General features: G+C 51.5%; 1 protein-coding gene across 3 annotated transcripts; it reads left to right on the top strand.

Moving 5' to 3' along the window:
* Positions 1-14,167: 14,167 nt before the first annotated feature.
* Positions 14,168-22,267, top strand: ASPHD2 (aspartate beta-hydroxylase domain containing 2). 3 transcript variants are annotated; one of them, XM_081842616.1, is made up of 4 exons: positions 14,168-15,286; positions 17,109-18,446; positions 20,217-20,330; positions 21,168-22,267. In XM_081842616.1, the coding sequence occupies exons 2-4, from the start codon at positions 17,639-17,641 to the stop codon at positions 21,275-21,277; spliced, it is 1,032 nt and encodes a 343-aa protein (XP_081698742.1). In that variant the 5' UTR covers positions 14,168-15,286; positions 17,109-17,638; the 3' UTR covers positions 21,278-22,267. The 3 variants fall into 3 exon arrangements, with proteins under 3 accessions (XP_081698742.1, XP_081698744.1, XP_081698743.1); XM_081842618.1 differs by lacking the exon at positions 14,168-15,286 and adding an exon at positions 15,341-15,427; XM_081842617.1 differs by lacking the exon at positions 14,168-15,286 and adding an exon at positions 16,383-16,742.
* The last annotated feature ends 240 nt before the right edge of the window (positions 22,268-22,507 follow it).

Genomic DNA, 22,507 nt, shown 5'->3' with positions numbered 1-22,507 from the left:
AGCTGCACGCGTTGCTGCACTTAGCAGAGAAACACTCCTGGCAGCCAGCCATAAATTCCTTTCTTTCTTTCCTTCTGACAAGATTACATGCAGAATAAACAAAGCGACTGGGAGCCAGTGTGGTGTAGTGGTTAAGAGCGGTAGTCTCCTAATCTGGGGAACCGGGTTCACGTCTCCGCTCCTCCACATGCAGCTGCTGGGTGACCTTGGGCCAGTCACACTTCTGTGAAGTCTCTCAGCCCCACTCACCTCACAGAGTGTTTGTTGTGGGGGAGGAAGGGAAAGGAGAATGTTAGCCGCTTTGAGACTCCTTAAAGGGAGTGAAAGGCGGGATATCAAATCCAAACTCTTCTTCTTCTTCTTCTTCATGACGCGTTGCTCTAACTACTTTCTCTTCTCCCTCTCCCTCGAGACCAACAGAGCCAACGGCTCAGCCCCTTCCGTTTTCCCCTGTGAGGTGGATCCCCCTCTCTCTGAAGCACCCCTTCCTCCCCAGACTCACTATCCTCTTCTCTGTCTTCTGAGGAGGACTCAGTACTGAGCAGTGGAGATCGTTCCCTGTATCCTCTAATTCTTTCCTCCCTCGCTGCCTGCAGTTCCCTGACATCCACCCCCTCCTCAAAGCCCCCCCTCACCTCCCTTTCCTGAGAAGAAGCCTCCCCCGATGCATTCTCCTCATGCTTCTCGGGGGTAAATCCTAGGAAAATCTCCTCCTCCTCCTCTTCGGTATCATCAAAAATGTTACCCCAACCTTTAACACCTGATGGACCCGGAGGCTCTTCACTCACTCCTTCCCCCCACTGTGTTTCCTCTTGGTCCGAGGCTGAGAACCCTTCAAAATCCTCTTCATCGTCCGTCGGCCCAAACGCCCTCTCAGCGAACCTCCCTGCGGGCTGTGCCTTATGGGGAAATAGCTCGTGGAAGTCCTCCACTAAACCCTCCTCCGTGACCCAATCTGACCGCACCCATGTGTTATCCGAACTGGGAGCCCCCTCCCAAGCTACAAGATACTCCAGCTGATTACCCTTCTAACGCAAGTCCAATATTTCCTCTATCTGGTGTCCCCGCTCCCTTTCCTCGACTTCTGGCAGTGGCACCTCCCCTTCCCTTCTGCCCAGCCGGTAAGCCGACAATAGCGACCGGTGGAACACGGGATGAATTTTCATGCTCTCTGGCAGCCTCAACCTAAAGGCCACCGGGTTGACTTGCTGTATGATTTCAAAGGGACCCACCCTCCTGGGTTTGAGTTTCTTACAACCCCCTTTCCAAGGCAAGCCTTGCGTTGATAACCACACCTTATCCCCCACCCAGAGGGTTTCCCCTTCCCTCCGATGCTTGTCTGCTTGCCTCTTGTATACCTCCTTGGCCCTTTCCAAGTTCAACTTCAGTTGTTGTTGAATTGCCTCCATTTCCTCCGCAAACTGTTCAGCAGCCGGCACACTCCACAATTCCTCCCCCCTCCCCGGGAAAGCCCTAGGATGGCACCCGTGATTTGCAAAAAACGGAGTCATCCCTGTGGACACATTCTCGGAGTTGTTGTATGCAAACTCCACCAGTGCTAATTTGTCCACCCAATCGTTCTGCCTCTCCCCCACATAACAACGCAGGTACTGCTGTAATACTGCATTGACCCTTTCCGCCTGCCCATTGCTTTCGGGATGTCTGGCGGTGGTGAAACTTACCTCAACTTGCAACAAACTCATGAGTTTGCGCCCCTATCCGAAATGACCCTCAAAGGGACCCCATGCAACTTAAACACGTGCTCCACAAACAATTTGGCTGTCTCCTCTGCAGTTACCGCATGAGAACACGCCACAAAATGGCACATTTTGGTGAGTAGATCCACCACCACCAACACTGCCTTTCCCCCCCTGGACCGGGGCAGGTCAGTGATGAAGTCCACTGATACCACCTCCCATGGCCTCCCTGGTGTTGGCAGAGGCTCTAATAACCCTGCCGGAGCTGCCCTCTCCCCTTTGGCTCTCTGACAGGTCTCACACCCTCGCACATATTCCTTCACATCTTCCCGCACCTTAGGCCACCAAAATTCCCTGGTGACCAACAACATGGTCTTATGTTGCCCAAAGTGTCCTGCCGTCGAGCTGTCATGAAGTTGTCAGAGGATTTGGGCCCGGAGAGCTTCCCCTGGTACATACAAAGCCCCTCGATAAAACAGTAGCCCCCCTTTTTCCTCGAAACCTCCCTCAGCCCCTCTCCCTTGCCCAAGTTCATCCAACTTTCCTCTGGCAAAAGCATCGTCCCGCATCAAGCGTAGCAGTTCATCGTCCTTCACCAATGTTGCCCCGCAAGCCCACCTCTGCTCGGGGAACATGAACCGGGCTATCGGCGGTCCTTCCTCTGCCAAATACTTGGGTTTACGGGATAAAGCGTCCGCCCTCACGTTCTGCTCATCCGGTACGTACTGAATCCTGAAGTTGAAGTTGGCAAAGAACTGTGCCCAGCGTATTTGCCTCTGGCACATCACTCTCGCCGTCCACCAGTACTCCAAATTCTTGTGATCCGTGCACACCTGTATCTGATGCTTCGCTCCAATCAAAAAAATGTCGCCACTGCTTAAACGCAGACACAATAGCAAGCAATTCCTTATTATAGATACTATAGTTCACTTCCGATTTATTGAGCTTCCGGGGGAAAAAGGCACACAGACGCCACTCCCCCTCCCCATCTTGCTGCATGAGAACTGCTCCAATCGCTCGATCAGACGCATCTGTCTCCACCCACAGTGGTAGTTCAGGGTTGACATGCAGCAGTTGTTCCTCGGAGGCGAAGACTCTCTTTAGACTCTCAAAGGCCCTCTGCGTCACATCCGTCCACTCAAACTTCTTGCCACTGAGGCAATCCGTTATGGGGGTCGCCAGCCGTGCGAAGTTCTTGATGAACTTCCGGTAGAAGTTACTGAAGCCCAGGAACCGCTGAACATCCTTCCTCGTTTTTCGGCTTTTCCTTTTTTTTTTATAAGATATTTATTGAAGTTTTTCAAAAATGATACATTGTAAAACAAAAGGAAGAAAATAAAAACAACAAAAATACAAAAATACAAAAACAAATAAAAGAAAAACACATGAAATTTCCATTACTTATTTTCTCTTAACTTATTTTCCAGACCTCCTCATACCTCCCTTTCTTGTATTCCATTTCATATTGTTAATTTCGCAAATTCTCCCCATTAGTTTTTACTTATTTCTAAAACTTATTTTTCATATCTCTTAAGCATTACAGCTGGAAACCACTTAATTTCTGTCCAACATCATTCTAACATTCATTAATTTTGCAATATTTTTGTAAATAGTCTTTAAATTTCTTCCAATCTTCTTCCGCCGACTCTTTTCCCTGGTCTCGGATTCTGCCGGTCATTTCTGCCAGTCCCATATAGTCCATCATCTTCATTGCCATTCTTCCAGAGTGGGTAGATCTTGTGTCTTCCAATATTTTGCGATAAGTATTCTTGCTGCTGTTGTCGCGTACATAAAAAAAGTTCTATCCTTCTTTGGCACCAATTGACCAACCATGCCCAGGAGAAAGGCCTCTGGTTTCTTCAGGAAGGTATATTTAAATACCTTTTTCATTTCATTATAGATCATTTCCCAGAAAGCCTTAATCCTTGGGCACGTCCACCAAAGGTGAAAGAATGTACCTTCAGTCTCTTTACATTTCCAACATTTGTTATCGGGCAAGTGATAAATTTTTGCAAGCTTGACTGGGGTCATGTACCACCTGTAAATCATTTTCATTAAGTTTTCTCTTAAGGCATTACATGCCGTAAATTTCATACCGGTGGTCCATAACTGTTCCCAGTCAGCAAACATAATATTATGTCCAACATCCTGTGCCCATTTAATCATAACAGACTTCACCGTTTCATTCTGGGTATTCCATTTCAGCAGCAAGTTATACATCTTTGACAAAATCTTAGTTTTGGGTTCTAACAATTCTGTTTCTAATTTCGACTTTTCCACCTGGAATCCAACTTTCTTGTCCAATTTGTAAGCCTCCATTATCTGATAATAATGAAGCCAGTCTCGCACTTTGCCCTTTAGTTTCTCAAAACTCTGCAATTTCAATTTGTCTCCCTCTTGCTCCAAAATTTCCCAATATTTTGGCCATTTGGACTCCATATTGAGTCTTTTGAAAGCTTTCGCTTCCATTGGTGACAACGACCTTGGGGTTTTATTTTCCAATAAGTCTTTGTATCTTATCCAGACATTAAACAATGCTTTCCTGACAATATGGTTTTTAAATGCTTTATGTACTTTAACCTTGTCGTACCACAAATATGCATGCCACCCAAAAGCATTATTAAATCCTTCTAAGTCCAAAATGTCTGTGTTCTCAAGAAGCAGCCAGTCTTTCAACCAGCAGAATGCTGTTGATTCATAATAGAGTTTGAGGTCTGGCAGGGCAAATCCACCCCTTTCCTTTACATCAGTTAATATCTTAAATTTTATTCTAGGCTTCTTGCTCTGCCAGACAAATTTAGAGATATCTTTCTGCCACTTCTTGAAACAGTCCATCTTGTCCACAATTTGCAATGTTTGAAACAAAAACAACATTCTAGGCAATACATTCATCTTTATGACTGCAATTCGACCCAACAAGGAAAGCTTCAAATTTGACCATATTTCTAGATCTTTTTTCACTTCCGTTCACCATTTTTCATAGTTATCTTTAAATAGGTTCACATTTTTTGCTGTCATGTTAACCCCCAAATATTTCACTTTCTTAACCACAGTCAAATCTGTCTCTTTCTGAAACCTATCTCTTTCAATTGGTGTTAAATTTTTTCCTAAATCCTTGGTTTTCGTTTTTGGGCTTTTCCACTCCACCACTGCTTTGACCTTCTCCGGGTCCATTGCCAGACCCCTGTCCGACAGCCTATAGCCCAGGAACTCGACCTCTCTCGTGTGAAACTGACACTTCTCCAGTTTCACCCATAGGCGATGCTCCTTGAGCCTAGCTAGAACTTCCCGCATGTCCTTAACGTGCTGTTCTTCGTCTGGAGAGTAAATAAGTATGTCATCCAAAAATGCAGTGCAGTTTTTGTAGAGCAAAGGTCCCAAGACGTGGTGCATGAAGGCTTGGAAGCACAGACTACCACACTGTAAACCAAAGGGCATAACAAGATATTCAAATGCCCCTAGTGGTGTGAACATGGTTGTCTTCCACTCGTCTCCCTCTCGCACCCTGATGAGATTGTAGTCTCCTCTCAAATCCACTTTGGTGAAAATTTTCCCCTTTCACACCCTCGCCAATACGTCATCAATTCTTGGCATTGGGAAGGCCATGGGAAGCATCTGGGCGTTGATTCGCCTGAAGTCTATGACGAGACGTTTCTCTCGCGTGGCCTTTTTGTCCACAAAGAACACGGGGCTTCCGCCTACTGCCCTAGACTCCCTAATGAAACCTCTCCTTAAGTTCTTGTCTATAAAGGCTCTTAAGTCCTCCATCTCCTGATCGGACATAGAGTACAGTTTTCCTGCCGGTAACTTGGCCCCCGGGATCAAGTTGATCTGACAATCGTAAGGCCTGTGCGGCGGCAGCATGTCTGACTCTCTTTCGCTGAAAACCTCTGCCAAGTCCATATATTCTGGAGGAATGCTGCCTTTCTCTCCTGCACACGTAGCCGCCACTCTGGCACTACCAACTCGCAGCTCCTTTACTCCCAAACAGTTCTCCAAGCAATGCGCCGATCCAAACGTCAGGTTACGCTGATGCTAGGAGACCACCGGATCGTGTATGGCCAACTAACTCATGCCCAAAATGATGGGTGGGCCCGCCAGCGTGGCCACATGGAAAGCAATCATTTCGGAATGCGTTGAAATCCTCATTCTCATGGGGGGGTCTGATGGGTCACTTCCCCTCCCAAGAGTTCCCTCCCACCAATGGTGGTCACTTGTAGCGGAAAGTCCAAAGGTAGTAAATTCAATTGGTGCTGCGCAGCGAAGTCCCTGCTGAAGAAATTGGCACTCGCTCCTGAGTCCAACAGGGCATGGACTTCCATAGCCTGTCCACTGGGGAGATCCAGCAACACCCTCACAATTATGCCTGGTTGGGGACGTCCTGGTCGGGGCTCTGGTTCAGTTCCCTTCCTGCCTGACTGCTGCCCCGCCCCATTCCCAGCCAGGCACTGGCATTTCCCTGCTTTTGGACTTCCCCCTCTCCCATCTGGGAGGAAGCCCCCACCATTCCCTGCCAGTTGCGGCGTTCAGGACACACTCTGGCAAAGTGCCCTGGTTTCTGGCAGATAAAGCATTTCTTGGCAGCCTGCCCGTTTTCTGCCGCCTTGTGAGTTGGCCGTTGAGCTTTTGAATCTTCCCGTGCACGGGCAGAGTCAATTTCCATCGGCTCCGAGCGAGAGTGACCTTGCTCTCCCTCACTTGGTATGCCAGGAATGCGATCACCATGGGAATGCCGGCCTTTGCTCTCATCTTTCACCTGAGAATTCAGTCCGGCCTTAAACAGAGCTTGCACAGTTTTAGAGTCTAAGCTCCAATCAAGCTTGTGCATCAGCATCGCAAATTGGGACCAGTACTCCCTCACAGTTGAGTTCCCCTGCCGGAGATCCAATAGCTGCTGCTGAGTCACATCCTCCTCAGATCCAAATGAAAACATAATGTCCATGGCTTCCCAGAATTGTTTGAGATCGCTGAGCGCAGCATTGTGGCTAGCAAGCAGTGGGCGTACCCAATCTCGCGCTGCCCCCGTCAAATGGCCTATAAGGTACCCCACCTTGTCAGCATCCCCAGCAAAAGCAGCTCCTTGTAGTTCCAGGGCATACTGCATGTCAAGTTTGAAGCCTGTGTATAATCTGGGGTCCCCATTGAATTTGCTTACCAGCGTCAAAGACCGGTTCAGTAAGCCCCCTCCAGAAGCTCCTTCAGATCTGGCCCTGGCTTCTTCCAAATAAATTCTTAATTCCAATAAATCATTCCTCTCTTTTTCCAGCTGTGCAAGGCGAGCTTCCAGAAACATAGTAAATATAATTGAATATTTAGAAACAAAAATAAGCAAGCTGTATTAATCTTTATAGACACGGAAAAGGAGTTTGATAAGGTGTCCTGATTTTTTATGAAAAATAATTTAGAAATGATGGGTCTGGGGACAAAGTTTTTAAGAAGTATAGATGTAATTTATAAAGACCAGAATGTGAAACTTATAAATAATAATAATAATAATAATAATTTTTATTTATACCCTGTCCTCCCAAGCCAAGGCCGGGCTCAGGACGGCTTACAAGCAATAATAAAAACAAGTTGAATGATTACAACTTAAAAACAAAATTAAAATACAACATTAAAATATTGAAACAGAGCGAATTACAGTGGTTAAACCACAGAGCCTAGGACTTGCCGATCAGAAGGTCGGCAGTTCGGATGCCCGCAATGACGGGGTGAGCTCCCGTTGCTCGGTCCCTGCTCCTGCCAACCTAGCAGTTCTAAAGCATGTCAAAAGTGCAAGTAGATAAATACCGTATTTTTCGCTCTATAAGACACACCAAACCATAAGACGCATCTAGTTTTTGGAGGAGGAAAACAAGAAAAAAAATATTCTGAATTCCAGAAGCCAGGACAGCAAGAGGGATCGCAGCTCAGGCATCCCGTTTGCTGTCCTAGCTTATGGGATAGCCGCGCGCAGCCACTCCCAGGCAGCGGGATGAAGGCTCCCCTTGCCCGGGAGAGGCTGAACGTGGCTAAGAAAGAAGCCAGGACAGCAAGCGGGATCACAGCTCAGTGATCCTGCTTGCTGTCCTGCCTTATGGGATAGCCGCATACAGCCTCTCCCTGGCAGCGGCATGAATTCTCCCCCTGCCCAGGAGAGACTGCGCACGGCTAAGGCTCCCCCAAGAGCCGCACTCCCTTTAAAGAGTGCGTGGAGCGTGTGTGCAGCTCTTGGGGCACCCAAGAGCCACACACATGCTCCACATGGCTCTTTAAAGGGAGTGCTGAGCAGAGCCTCCCGCCTGCATTTGTTCCATAAGACGCACACACATTTCCCCTTACTTTTCAGGAGGGGAAAGGTGCGTCTTATAGAGCGAAAAATACAGTAGGTGCCGCTCTGGCAGGAAGGTAAACAGCGTTTCCGTATGCTGCTCTGGTTCACCAGAAGCAGCTTAGTCCTGCTGGCCACATGACCCGGAAGCTGTACGCTGGCTCCCTTGGCCAATAAAGTGAGATGAGCGCCGCAACCCCAGAGTCAGCCACGACTGGACCTAATGCTCAGGGGTCCCTTTACCTTTACCTATCCCAATTGTAACTGGACAAGGCCAATTCAACGACTGGCAAAAAATGATGTTGAGGTTTGTATGGCAGAGCTAGATGCCTAGAATAAAATTCATACTTTTGACGGATAAAAAGGAAAGAGGAGGCTTATTACTAACGGATCTTAAGATATATTATGAAGCTGCATGTATAACATGGTTAAAAGAATGGTTCAGCTTGGAAAATACGGATATATTAGATCTGGAAGGGTTCAGAAATAGATACGGGTGGCATGCATACCTTTGGTATGACAAGGTTGGAGTACATAAGGACTTTTAAAATCACGTCATAAAAAGACCACTTTATGTAGTTTGGATAAGATATAAAGAGTGGTTTGAAAGGAAGACTCCATGGCAGCTGTCACCCCAAGAGGCATTTTCAGATTATGGTAGACTCATAATCTGGGGAACCGGGTTCGCGTCTCCGCTCCTCCCCATGCAGCTGCTGGGTGACCTTGGGCCAGTCACACTTCCTTGAAGTCTCTCAGCCCCACTCACCTCGCAGAGTGTTTGTTGTGGGGGAGGAAGGGAAAGGAGAATGTGAGCCGCTTTGAGACTCCTTTGGGTAGTGATAAAGCGAGATATCAAATGCAAAACTCTTCTCTCTTCTTCATTGAAAAGATTAAACATGAAAGGAATCATAGAATCCTAGAGTTGGAAGAGACCACAAGGGCCATCGAGTCCAACCCCCTGCCGTTTACCTTCCTGCTAGGTAAGCGGTTCCTATTTATCTACTTGCACCCGGAGGTGCTTTCGAACTGCTAGGTTGGCAGGCGCTCGGACCAAACGACGGGAGCTCACCCCGCCGCGGGGATTCGAACCACCGACCATGTGATCGGCAAGTCCTAGGCGCTGAGGTTTTACCCACAGCGCCACCCGCGTCCCTCCCAAGTCAGGTAGTTCTTACCATTCAGACGTTCCATCTGGGCAGTGTTGCCAAGATTAATAAACTGCGCAGGTTGCTGAGCTGACGTGGCTTCTGCTCCTTGCTGCTCCGGGTCTGCTTCTTTGGTACGCGGCCTCACCACTGGACCTTCAGTCCCTTCGAGGTCCTCACCAACAGCACCCTGATTCTCCAGCTTTAGCAATTCGCCATCCATAAAACACTGGGCCCATAATCTGACGCGCAGCGTAAATTAATAATGCAGAGTCTTAAAGAATAAAAGCTTTACTGAGTTAAAATAAACTTCTTCATAAACAACATGGTTCCAAACAGTTTGACTGAGATTACATACTGATTCTGTTCACAGCTGAAACAGACTGACTCTCACTGACATCTTACAGAGAACACAAAAGAGAAAACTGGCTACTAAGTCACATGTCAGAATGACTCAGCAGTTAGCAGTTGGGCCTGGATAACTTTAGTAGGCCCCAAATGATTGTGCAGTCCCAGCACTTCCCAGCCTGCTTTGCTGCTTCTGCTCTCATGTGTCTTTGTCACATGACATCTTTCACACGTGGTGGACATGTGACAAAGTGAAAACGTATAACAATAATAATTTATTATTTATAACCCACCCATCTGGCTGGGCTTCCCCAGCCACTCTGGGCGGCTTCCAAAAAAATATTAAAATACTATAATAGATCAAACATTAAAAGCTTCCCTGAACTTATTGAGATCTTTAGGTATACGTTTTTGAAAAAAACAGTCATTCCTGTTGGGAATGGCGGGAAAGGATATCGATAAGAATAACCAGAAACTGTTTTTATACACAACAACAGTGGTGAGGCTTTTGCTGGCCCAGGTGTGGAAACAGCAACAAATGCCAACAGTAGAAAAGTGGCATTATAAGGAGTATGCAGAAATAGCCAAACTAACAGCAAAATTCAACATCAGGGTGATGAAACATATCAAAAAGAATGGGGGAAATTTATGTTATATATCGAGAAGATGATGTGGAATAGAACTGAAATAAACCTCATAATGGGAAAATACAAAGAAATTTATTGGACAATAATATCAAAATGAATTAAAAATGTATACTATGACCAAGGTTGAACAGTATTTGTAAATGAATATAGACAGACAACAAGAACTGTATATATAGAAAGATTTATTTGTTTATGGACATTTCATGGACAAAAATTGAAGAAGAACAACTACTGTATATACAAAATGGATAAAGACAATGCAAAAAGACGACACAAAAAAGCCAGAAGAAGGAAGGAGGGAAGTCAGCTCTTGAGAGCAAGAATAAATGTAAAATGTAATATAATATGTGTATGTATAGTATGTAATTATAAAAAACCAATAAAGATCAGCTTTAAAAAACTCCAAAAAAAAAGCATTGCCCCAGCCCTTTCATTCAAAGCGATCAGTTCCAAAAGCCTTGGAGCACTGAAGGAAGAAGCCAGTCCAGCTAATCTCAGGAGGGAGTTCCAAAGCTGCCTGGCAGCCGCCGCCACTGAAAAGGCCCTCTCCTTTGTCATCCCCACCAAGCCTGCCCGTGTCTCCCCCACGGATCTCAGAGCCCAGGCAGCTTTGTACGGGGGAACACGGTCTTTCAGACGGCCTGGACCGAGGGCTTTATAAGTCATAACCAGCCCTCTGAATTGTGCCTGGAAACAGACCAGCAGCCAAGGGAGTCATCTGCTCCTAAAACCAGCCCCAGTCCACAGTCTGGCCGCAGCTCTTTGGGCTAGATGGGGTTTCTAAGCTGTTATGTACTGAAGTTCTCACCCTGGGCCAGCAGGGGGATACTGTAGATAGTTCAGGTCCACATATGCAAATAAGGGATCGAAAGTGACGTTCAGTGATTGGATAGTTACAGAAAGTTGTTACAGTTACATTGTACTGGAGCTCTATATAAGCAGGCTGGCTGAACCCTTCAGTTCAGTTCTGTTCTGGCCTCTGAATAAACAAGAGCTGTTTGAAGAATCACTGTGTCGTCTGATATGTTCACCCACAACTTAACACAAGCACTTTTTGATTTGCTTCGCATAAGAGGGTCCTTCACAGCCATGCCAGTCATCCTATGGCTGGTTGCTTCCTCATAAGCCCCATTTCTCAATCCCCAGAGGTAGACCTGCTCCTCCAAAGGGCAGCTGCTGTTTCCTCTCCCTGATCTCCCACACATACATCTCTTCCCCCGCCGCTAAAACGATGCCAGGAAGCTGGATCATGCCACAAGATAACCCTCCTTCTAGAGCTATTGATGGGCAACCGCTGCATGTGTCTCTTGATGATCATGTGCAATTGGTGCTCATATAGACCTCGGTTCCAGTGCATTTCCCAGGAGCTGCAGTGGCCTCTTAAGACCTCATAACTTGGGAGTTCATAGTTTATTCATTTTATTGCATTTCTATGCCACCTTTTTCCTCTGCAGGGTGAAGGAAGCTGCTTGACAGTGGAACAGTCTTCCTCGGAAGGTGTTAGATTCTCCTTTACCCTCCTTTACCCTTCCAACTCTATAGTTCTCTGATTTCTATGATTTTCTGGCCATAGTTAAACAACCATCCTATGCCTATCCAACTAACATTATTGAGATCTGGTCCAAAATCAGAACAAGCAGGTAAAAGTGTGCTACAGTTTGGCCTGAGATGGAAACAAACCCAAGCAACTCTTTGTGTGCAGAAGGGTATTCCACATTCTCATCCCTTACTTCCATGAATCTTGCACCTAGAGACAGTTGTTATATGACCGAAATACTCACTGTGTCATCTGCTAAAACTGAGAATCTCAGGAAATAGCAGGCCTTCACAACAATAGTCTCTCTCAAAATCATGCCACACAACTTTATTCCTCTGCGTTCTTGCATCCCCTGCAAAATGTCTATTCTGTTGCCTGTGGCCCTGGTCTTACCACAAAGAGCAAGGTCCTGTGACTCATAACACCCAGTATTACATATTGCAGCTTCTGTTCATTCATTCCATCATTTATTGGATTTCTATCCCACCTTCTTCTCCGAAGAGCTCAAGGTGGCGAACACGGTTCTTTCCCTCCCCACAATAACCCTGTGTTGAGAGGCAGTGACTGGCATTCAAGGTTCATGCCCGACTGGGGATTTGAACCCTGGTCTCCTGGGTCCTACTCCAACACTGTAACCACTACACCACACTTTCCCCTAGTACCTCTTGCATATGACATTAAGCAGCATTTAGCAAGGCATCGTAGTCCGTTCCAGGGAAGGCAGGTAGCAGCTCAAAGCCAAAGTCCTTTTAATAAATATTAGGAAAGGGAGATGGGGGCAGAGCTGATCTCATGCACACATTTGGGAGGAATCAGGTATCTTTGGGGAGGCCTGACTCAACTTGCAAGGAGGAGAGCTCACAACTAGCAGAGCTAACAGTAGCCAAGAAGGATCTTATTCCTGCTGCATTTCAGCTGCCTGACCCACTTTGGCTGCAAATAAAACAAAAGCAGCAGGAAGTTTAATCTCCTAGAGGGCTTAACTCATTGCTCACCAGACTGGAGCCAAAAGCCTTTGGGATGCAAAGGTGGCTGACCCCAGAAGAGCAGGCAGCCCTGGAAACATGCAGAAGGAGGAGCCAGGCTTACAGTGGGGTTCCCCATTACAGGGCAAGCATGCCAGAAGCATGAAGTTGGCAGCTACTGTACCTTGGAAGCAGCTCAGAGCATCCCGTGAAAGAGTAACTCCATCTTCATACTTTGTAGAGTCTTGGAAGAGACCGAAGGTGGCTCGTGCCAGTGGGGATGGAGTTCAGTCTGCTCTCCTGGAAATGTTTGTCCCCTTTACCTGAGAATTGTAGAGTTGGAAGGGACCCAAGGGTCATCTGGTCCAACCCCAAGCAATGCAGAAACCACACCAGAAGAATCCATGAGAGGTGGCTATGTGACATCTTGCTTAAAAATCTCCCGTAAGGAAGAGTCAATCACCTTCTGAGAGAGTCCATTCCACTGTCGAACAGTAGGCCTGTGATCCCCAGGACCTATTCTGAGCCCACTGACTTCAGTGATTAGTCCTGAGTGTGACTTGATTGTACGAAATTGTTCTAAGCAAATTAGAGTTGGCTCCTATGACCCGCTCACGCTGGCCGGACACTGAGGTCCACCTGGAGGGTCTTATGGTGGCTGTGTCCTGGGAGGAGTGAGGCTGCAGGGAACCAGGCACAGGGCCTTCTCCGTGATGGCCCCGCCCTGTGCAATGACTTTGCACAGGCTTCTGAAGAAGGCAGCCCTGTAGCGGGAAGCTTTTAACGTTTAAACCTCTTTTTGTAGATGCTGGAAGCCGCGCAGAGCGGCTGGGGCAACCCATACAGATGGCTGGGGTACAAATCATAAAAGTAGGATGACATGATGGTGAAGATGATCCTTTCGCAAAGCAAAGGAAGCCGCCCCGCCTGCGGTGCTTTCAGCCGCGCCGCTCTCCGCCCGCAGCAGGCGACCCTCTGCACATGCTCCGGGCCCCGCGCGGCGCGGTCCTCCCGCCGGGGCGGGCGCTGGCTCGCCGGCCCCTCCCGCGCGGCGCCGACGTCGGGCTGCTGGGAGTTGTGGTCCGCGCTGCCGAGCCGCCGCCGGAGAGCCTCGCCGGGCCGGGAGCGCCGAGGGCGGCCGGGAGCGCCGGCGGGAAGCGCGGGTAGCAGCGGCAGCGGCAGCGGCAGCGGCGGCAGCAGCAGGTAGGTGGGCCGCTGGGCAGGGGGGCGCCGGAGAGCAGGCGCGTCTCCTCCGTGGCCGCCTCGGCCGCGCCGGAGCCGGGCGCTCGGTCCGGGCGGCGGGCGCAGCCAGCAAGTGCGTCGCCTGCCGCCTCCGCGAAGAGCGCGTGGCCCCGATCCCGCCCGCCGGCGCTCTGCACATGCTCGAAGGCGGCCCCTTTCGCGCCATCTCGGGCTGGCTGGCCTCGGCAGGCGAGCGGCCGACCCGGCGGCTCTGCTAGCCAGAGAGCCCCGCGGAGCCAGTGCGGGGAGGACTCCCGGGCCGAGCCCTTGGCGCCCGAAGGAGCTGGGACGCCGGGGAGGCTGCGGGGGCGTCTGGCTCGGCCGTGCGACTCGCGGCCCAGCCCCTCCTGAGCACCTCTCCTCCAGGACTACACCGGCAGGGCAGGAAAGTACTCTGCACATGCTCTGGAGGCCCTCTTTAAACGTGTTCTGGGCTGGCCAGCCGTTGCAACTGAACCTGGACTTCCAGAGAATATGAACAGGGCCTGGGGGAGGTGCTCGGAGTTGCTGCTCTCAAACCCCTCTGCTCATGCTCAGGAGTACTTCCTGGCATTCCAAGGCTCCACAGGACAAGAGAAGTGGGGAGGAGGACGGACCTCCAGGCGCCCCATCGCCTGCCCCCAAGTGCTCCAGGCAGCCCAGGCCCCCTGACTGGGATCCTCGGGCTTTGGCTTGGGTGCTCCCCCAGGCGATGGCTTTGGCTGCTCTCCAATGCTCTAGGAACCATCTGCTTCACCCCGGCTTATCATCCTGGGAGGTTTCCCTCCTTGCCTGCCAGGAGATTCCTTGAGAGCAGGGAAGGGCTCTCCCCCACCCCCAATATTCTTGCTTCAGAACAGTGTTGAGACACACACACACACACACACACACACACACCCCTCCTGTGCGTGACACTTCCTGCTGCTTCTGCACCTCAGTCCTTACATAACAGCTTTTCCTGCCTAGGAGTTTCTCCACTTGCCACTTTGGAGTGTGCAGTACAAGTGCAGTTTGGAAATGGATCCTCTCCCCTCCTCTCTCCCCACCCTTCCCTGTTGCCCCCAATTCCAAAGTGACAAGGCTGTTCATGCAAACACGCTGGAAGCAGCCTGAGCAGGTCCTGGGCACCTCCAGACCGGAGGAAGGAAATCCAGGCGGCGTTTGCTTACTGCATGGGAAATGCCATCATAAACTGGTTTGCTGCTGTGTCACAGTATTTGCTGCCTGCCCACCAATCCATTTGCCATGTGGCAGTGCTGGCCCCTGGTTGGTGTCCACATCTCCCAGAACCTTTCAGCACCAGTACCAGGCCTGGGCTCCAAGGTGGGCCAGCCGAAGGCAGGAAGGAAAGGGCTCTGGGTCTTGCCAGAGGACCCAACACTCAGGAGGCTGCAGAGATCTCAGCCTGAGCAGAAGGTGAGCCCAGCTCTGACTCACTTTCCTTTAGGGCATCAGGGTTTGTTGTAGCACGGAGATGGAGACCAAGTTAATTAAATTTGGGGGGCGGGTGTCTCCCAGCAATGAGGAAGCTTTTTATTGCCTGCTTGGTTGGATTGGGTGAGTTACCTTATTTCCTTGGGGTTCTTTTTGCAGCGCCCATGGGGTGCTGTGGGGCTCATTCTGGAACTTCACCAAGTGCCTGGAGCCTGGGTGTCCAGAACACAGTCAGGCAAGTAGTCTTTGGGGGTTCTCCCAAGTCTGGGGACCATCGTTTGGGGCTTGAGTTGAAGAAATGCTGTGGCGGTGGGCTCTCACGTCCTGCGTTTTGCTCTCATTGAGGCTGCTCCCAAAGCCCCCTGTTTAAATGGGGCAGTGGAAGGGTAGCAGCAGAACAAGGGCCAGGTCTCTCCATCAGGTGGTCTCTGCCAGCTGTGCCCTCTGCTCAGGACAGGGTCCTGGGTTGGGGGAGTCCTGGTTCCACCAGGGGAGCAGGCCTTCCTTGCAGAGCAGAGTAAATGGAACCACTCTGGGAGGTGATGCTGTTTGCAGCAGCACTCCAGAAGGGGCACTACCTGCCAGCTGGCAGGCGGGTGACTCAGGTGCCAATTGCCACATTTGTGGTGAGTGGGTGGGACGCATTGTCAAGGGTGATTGACATGTGCGTGCGTGGGGGGGAGTGGGGAAGGTGCCTCCTGCCCCTGCTGAGAGGGTGGGAGGACTGAGTCTGGCGCTGCTGATTCAAATCTAGAGAGATGGAGCACAGGTCAGGCAAGCGAAGCTGGCAGGGCTGCTGGACTCCAGAACCATCTCTGGGAGCTGCACAGAGGGAGGGAGGGAGGAAAGCCAGCCTGCAGGTCTGCCCTGTCCTGTTCCACCACCACCCCCGCCTCGCTCCTGGACCAGCTTGAGGCATCCAGTGATTGGGAGCAGTGCAGCTAGAGCACTCCGCTCACCTAGAGAGCCAGCGTGGTCTAGTGGTTAGAGTGTCAGGGAGACCAGTGTTCAAATCCCCACTTGGCCATGAAGCTCACTGGGTGACCTTGAGCCGCTCACAGTCTCGCTCAGCCTAGCCCAGCCCACACGGTAGTTGTGAGGAGGAGTAGAACCCTGTGCACCACCTGGAGCTCCGTGGAGAGAAAGGTGGGATGCAGTAAATTTAAAAAAAATAAATAAATCAGCAGTAGCCCAACCCTGGTGGCAAAATGACATGGGAGATGTGAGGGTGGGTTGTTGTTATTTTAACCGAGTGATGGGGAAGAGGGGTATTGCTGATTCTGGCGCCACATGGGAGCTCATCTCAGCTTTGTCTACGTGCCAGAAGGTGATGGCAGATCAGAAGAGAGGTGTGTCCATGCAGTGCAGTTGGCCTCCCTTGAAGACTCTGGCCTGCATCCCACTTGAGGGGGGGTCACAATTCTGCACAAGGGCCAAGGTGGGAAGCCTCCAGGGGCCGTCCAGATTTTCCTGCCCTCCAAATGCCATCTTCCCCCAGAGTCACTGGCCATGCCAGCTGCTGGAAGTTGGAGCCTCACAGGGTCTGCAGAGCCCCGGACAGCCATCCTCCCTGCTTTTGGGAGTCCTCTACAACCTCCACACACAAGTGGAAGTTACAGATAGGTAGCCGTGTTGGTCTGCCATAGTCAAAACAAAATAAAAAAAATTCCTTGGTCTTTAAGGTGCTACTGGAAGGAATTTTTTTATTTTGTTTTGACACAAGTGGAAAACAGGCTGGACAGGCAACGGGGCTCAGATGCAAGAGGGACCCGTTTTCTCAAGGCTCCTTCCTGTTTTCTTGCAGATCCTTCAATGGGAACAGAAACTGGGACCTGGACCGGGTGCTTGTGGAGGGAGCATGCGCCCCTTGTGCATCCGTTTAACCTGGGCAACAAATGAAGGAGGCCCCAGAGACCAGAGGACTCTGTTGCGGGTGACAGCAGCTTTGCAGGAGTGAAGTTGTTCCACAGATCCCGGATCTCATGGGGCTCCATGGCGCTCATTGGCTCGGAAGCGATGTGGGAGCATCTGTGGAAAGGCAGCGCCTGAGCTGAGCAGCTTTCCACTGTGCCCCTGGCTGCTTGAATTCTGGAACCTGCCTTTCAGGATGGCTGCCCCTGAAGCTTTCCCAGGTCTACGGCCCTGACGCAGGAGCTGGCGAGCCACCACAGATGCAGCCTGTCCCCCTCCGGGACCCCCTGGCACTGCTTGCCCATGACTGGCCTCTCCCCACTTGCCCCTGTCAGCCTGCGTGGTGCGGGTGCCTGTGGAGATCTCGAGAACTGACTCTCCCTTGCATGCGCTAGAACCCGGCGCCCGTTCCGCAGCCCCAAGATGTCTCTGGAATGGCTGGCAGGATGGAGCGGGTCTCTGGACCGGCTGAGGGACTTGATCGCCAGTGGGATCCAGTCTGTGCGGGACTGCGACACCACCGCCCTGGGCACCGTGGCCTTCCTGCTGGCCATGTTTGTGTGGTACTGCTACCACGTTGGGCGGGAGCAGCCCCGGACGTACGCCCTGGGGAACTCTCTCCTGCAGGGGGTGGACACCAACGGCCTGCAGAATGGCTACACCCACTGTCACTCCCCGGAGTGCATCCGCTGCACCCACAGCGATGGCCTGAACCAGAAACTCTACCACAACCTGCAGGAGTACGCCAAGCGCTACTCGTGGTCTGGGATGGGCCGCATCCGCAAGGGCATCCGCGAGCAGGGCCGCTACCTCAGCAGCCGCCCCTCCATCCAGAAGCCAGAGGTCTTCTTCCTGCCCGACCTGCCCACCATGCCCTACTTCCCCCGCGATGCCCAAAAGCACGACGTGGAGCTGCTGGAGCGCAACTTCCAGACCATCGCCTGCGAGTTTGAGGCCCTGTACAAGGCCTTCTCCAACTGCAGCTTGCCCCAGGGCTGGAAGGCCAACAGCACGCCCAGTGGCGAGTGGCTGACCTTCTACCTGGTCAACCAGGGCACCTGCGTGCCCCGGAACTGCCGCAAGTGCCCCCGGACCTATCGCCTGCTGGGCAGTCTGCGCACCTGCATTGGCAACAACGTTTTTGGGAATGCCTGCATCTCCGTCCTGACGCCGGGTGCCGTTATCGCGGAGCACTACGGACCAACCAACATCCGCATCCGCTGCCACTTGGGTAGGCACCTTCGGTTTACCTTCAGTTCTGGCCTCCTCCCTTTCAGGAGAGCCTCCCTTGACTGTGCCCTTAGCAGTCAGGGGCTCTGGGCACAGACGGAGCAACCGTCCTGGACGGAAGCACAGCAGCTTGGAGGGCAGCTCAGCCCCCTTACCTGCTGGGTGGCAAAGATTCTGGTGGGCAGCTCTGGGGAGCATCATGAAAGCAAGGCTGACCTGTGGCCCTCCATCTGTTGCTGGACTCTAGCTCCCAGCGGCCAGCCTGCCCAATGGTCAGGGAGGGCAGGAGTTGCAGTCTGCATCTGGAGAGGCCCCACAGCTCCCCCATCCCTGCCTTGCTGTGGACTTTGTAGAAGTTGAGGCCTGAAAAGGAAGCTTTGCTACTCCTCCGGGGAAATTTTTCCCTTGAGGTGTGTGAGCCCTACACCTTACAGGTGCAAAGAGCACACACACCCCACTCCATACTTTGTAGGGTGGTGTGGTCCATGGATCTGTTCCTTAAAGGAGGGAGAAATTCTATAGGTCCTTTAAAACTGACGTGGGTTTCTTCCAGACGTCATGGCCCTCTGCAAATTGTTCAGGGTGCAGAGTTCCTTTTCAAGTCCTCTGTTTCCCAAGCAATTGATGGGCAGCCCCCTAAGAGTTAGAACAGCGGATTATGAAATGAGAAAACGCTGGGAATGCAAAGGGGGCCAAAAATCCACAGTAGTCTTGGGAATGGGCTCCCTCTGAAGGTGCTGGAGTCTCCTGCGCTGGAGATGGTGGCAGAGAGGTTGTGGGTGGCCATCTGCCAAGGAGTCTTTAGCTGTGATTCCTTCATTGGACCAGATGCCCCTTGGAGTCTACTACAACTCTACAATGTCAGGATTCTGTGCTTTCCTTTCCTTTTTTCCATGCAAAAGTCTGCACCCGACTGCATTTCCTGCCTTGCTTTCAAGTAGATAGCAAACGCAGCTCTCATTGTTTGCTGGGTGCAACTCGTGCTGCCAGGCTGGGCTGCTGCCATAGCAACCCCTGAGGCGGTCTTGCGTGCTTCTAGCCTGCCAGCCGGCCAATCTGAGACTGAAGCCTGGCGGATGCCTCCCTGCCTCCCATTAAAAGTGCCACAACGGCTGGTCTTGTTCAGCCAGGTAGGGCTGGCGTCAAGTGGGGTCAGTCTCGCAGGGAGCTTGGCCTGGCGACTGCAAAGTATTTGGGTCATGAGCTTTTTTGAAAAAAGGATTGGACATGTTTGTGAAGGACAGCTCTAGGGCTGTTGCCGTGCCAGCCTATTCAAAGCCTCCCTGTCCCAATGCCATCCCAGGTGCCAGAGAGGCAGAGCGGTGTAGTGGTTGGAGAGCTGGACTAGGTCCTGGGGGACACCAGGGTTTGAAACCCCCGTCAGCCACGAAACTCACTGGGTGACCTTAGGCCAGTCTAGCCTTCCTCACTGGGTTGTTGTGGGGATTAAATGAGCTGGAGAGTGCCATATAGGCCACATGAGCTCCTTGGAAGAAAAAAGGTGGCTAATAATAATAATAGCATAGGGGGATGATCATCTCCTTGGTGCCCCTCAAGACCTCTTCCTAGCGGAAAGAGTACGCTGGACCTGGTGGGCTCTGGATCCAGCCTGGCAAAGCCCAGGACTGCAAAAGGTAGGGGGCAAGATTGTAAAATCCACCCACCTTCAGGGAACAAGGAAACGCAGGTGTTTTGGCTGGCTGGTGTTGGGCTGCTCCCATTGCCGTTCCTCCTTGGCTCTGCCCATCATGCATCTTCTTTCTTCCTGCAGGACTGAAGACCCCCAGCAATTGTGAACTTGTTGTGGGAGGGGAGCCCCAGTGCTGGGCGGAAGGGCGCTGCCTGCTCTTTGACGACTCTTTCCTACACACGGCATTCCACGGTGGTAAGTCTGAAGCCCTGACACACCCAGAGGCTGGAGTGTGCCCTGAGGTGTTTTCCCAAGGGGCTGATGGGGGAGGGGAGGGCTTTGCTGGAAACAGGTGTGTGTGTCCCCCTAGCTCCACGTGATTCCCAAGCGCTGAGAAGGAAAAACCCCCTCTGCCTGACTCCTTGCAAAGCTGCCTCAGTATGTCCCATGCAACTTCTGACCCTTGCAGTCAGCTTCGGCACGTCTAAATGACATTTCAGGTTGTTGGAAAAGGTACTTGTGTGCATGAGCATGGGAGAAATATGGAGGAGGGCAGGGAGAGACACTTTCAAGTGTTTCTTCCCACCGCCTTGAGGGCTAGCAGCTTGATTTTTTAAAAGAATAAAGATAACACCAGGCCTGAGTGCATGGTCCTGTGAAGCGCTCCCTAGTCCTGTTCCCTCTTGCATGCTGATTAACCATGGGGTGCACAGAATACTGGGGACTCTTTTCAGCCGAGCACAAAGGGGGCGCATCCTAACAGTGTTCTGACCAGAGCTGGGGAGGGGCTTTGTCCTGCAAGACCCAGAAAACACATCATGGTTCCAGCCGGCCTTAGTGGGGCTGCTGCTCCTGCCCCTCCACTGAGATACAGAGGGGGCATTCAATCATACATTCACAGCCATAGGAGACCTCATTAAACTGCCACGGCTGGGAACTGTAGTTTGTGAAGGGGCTGAGAGTTGTCAAGAGGCCCTGCCAGAACCGTTTATGGTGGCATCGTAGTACCCTAAAGGTATGGTAGTAAGAGAGATGGGACCTGGCGACCAAACTCACCCGCTGAACTGCTTGCCCTTCCCTTTCTTCCTCCAGGTGCCCCCGAGGAAGGACCCCGGGCCGTATTCATGGTGGACCTCTGGCACCCAAATGTCGCTGCTGCAGAGCGCCAAGCACTTGACTTCATCTTTGCTCCTGGACGATGACGCAGCTTCCTTGGGTGCAGCAGGCTGGAGGGCAGGCAGAGGGTGCCATGCGGGGTGGCCTTGAGCCTGGAGCCCCCTCCTCAGTTGGCCTGCCTGTGCGAGGGCCTCTCACACACAAACAAACTCCATGTGTAGCTCCTTTGCACCAGGTTTTTGGTCATGGAAACTTCCACCTTGCAGTTTTCTCTTTCCTATTCTTTGCTTTGGGGGGGGGTGGAGGAGAGGCTCCCCAAGTCCTCCTTCCCACTCCTCACCTGCCCCCCTTTCTACTCTGTGGTTGGGCACCGTGCCACTGTAGTGTGTTAACGTTGCTGTGTTTTGCAGTGTCCTGACTTTAGAAGCTGGCAACCCTGATGTTATTGATGAATGTAGCCATGTCAGTGTCACCTTGTCATCTTTAAAGACAAAAGCACCCCCCCATTGGTCTAACTCAGAGGTGGGGGGGAAGGGGGCTCTTCTTGCTGTAGCTTTTCATGAGGGCTTGGATGGCCTGGGGTCCATTCTTCCCCCTACCTGTAAGAAAACAGGCCCCCTCCAACATCTCTATGTGCAACAGGTGAGAGCAGAGGTAGGGGGGACAAACTCTGTCCTCCCCCTAGCATAGAGCAGTGGTGTGGGACCCCCAGCCCCCCTCTCTCTCAAGCTTTGCATCAGCTTGCTTTGTGCCTTCTCCTTCCTTTTGGCCCCTGCTGCTTTCTGTCCTGGCCTTGGGCACTTGCTGCACATTCCTGCAAGGAAGAGGCGGATGCAGAGGTTGAGGGGGTGGGTTGGCCTCCTGGTAACTCCCCCCCCCCCAGCTGCCAAGGGGAGGCTGAGCAACCTGTCATGTATCTGGGAGGTGCAGAGTGGGGGCAGAAGAGGATTTATTTGATGCTCCCCTCCCAATCAGAGTGGCTGGAGGGAGACTTAAAGCGCAGTGTGTTATAGCTGGGGATATTTGTGCCGGCAAAAACCACAAAGGCTATCCAATAAAAAGAAGTTTTGCTTAAAGATGCAGTTGGTTTGTGGGAGGAGGCTGTGGAGCCCCTCCTAGCTGGAGTGGGCACAGAGGGTAGGCTGCCTTACGGTCTCCACCTCTCTTGCCCTTGGGGGCTGGGCTGTGCCTGGCACGACTCTCTTTTGTAGTTGCAGGAACCCTGGGAAGGAGGGGATCTGAATGGCAGCAGCCTCAAACACCTCTAAAAAGCGGTTGGGGGCACACGTGTGCCCCTTCAGAGGGAGGCAGGGAGT

Source organism: Podarcis erhardii (assembly GCF_964252035.2).
Source record: "Podarcis erhardii genome assembly, chromosome: 15".
In the NCBI taxonomy this organism is placed as follows: Eukaryota; Metazoa; Chordata; class Lepidosauria; order Squamata; family Lacertidae; genus Podarcis; species Podarcis erhardii.
The sequence above is the reverse complement of the archived record's forward strand: the minus strand, read 5'-3'. Positions and strand labels throughout refer to the sequence as shown.

Bases quoted from the DNA above. Each gene is read 5' to 3' on its own strand.
- ASPHD2 (XM_081842616.1), top strand. From the start codon at position 17,639: ATGTCTCTGGAATGGCTGGCAGGATGGAGCGGGTCTCTGGACCGGCTG. The intron at 18,447-20,216 runs GTAGGCACCTTC...TTCTTCCTGCAG, and splicing joins CCGCATCCGCTGCCACTTGG to GACTGAAGACCCCCAGCAAT. The intron at 20,331-21,167 runs GTAAGTCTGAAG...TTCTTCCTCCAG, and splicing joins ACACACGGCATTCCACGGTG to GTGCCCCCGAGGAAGGACCC.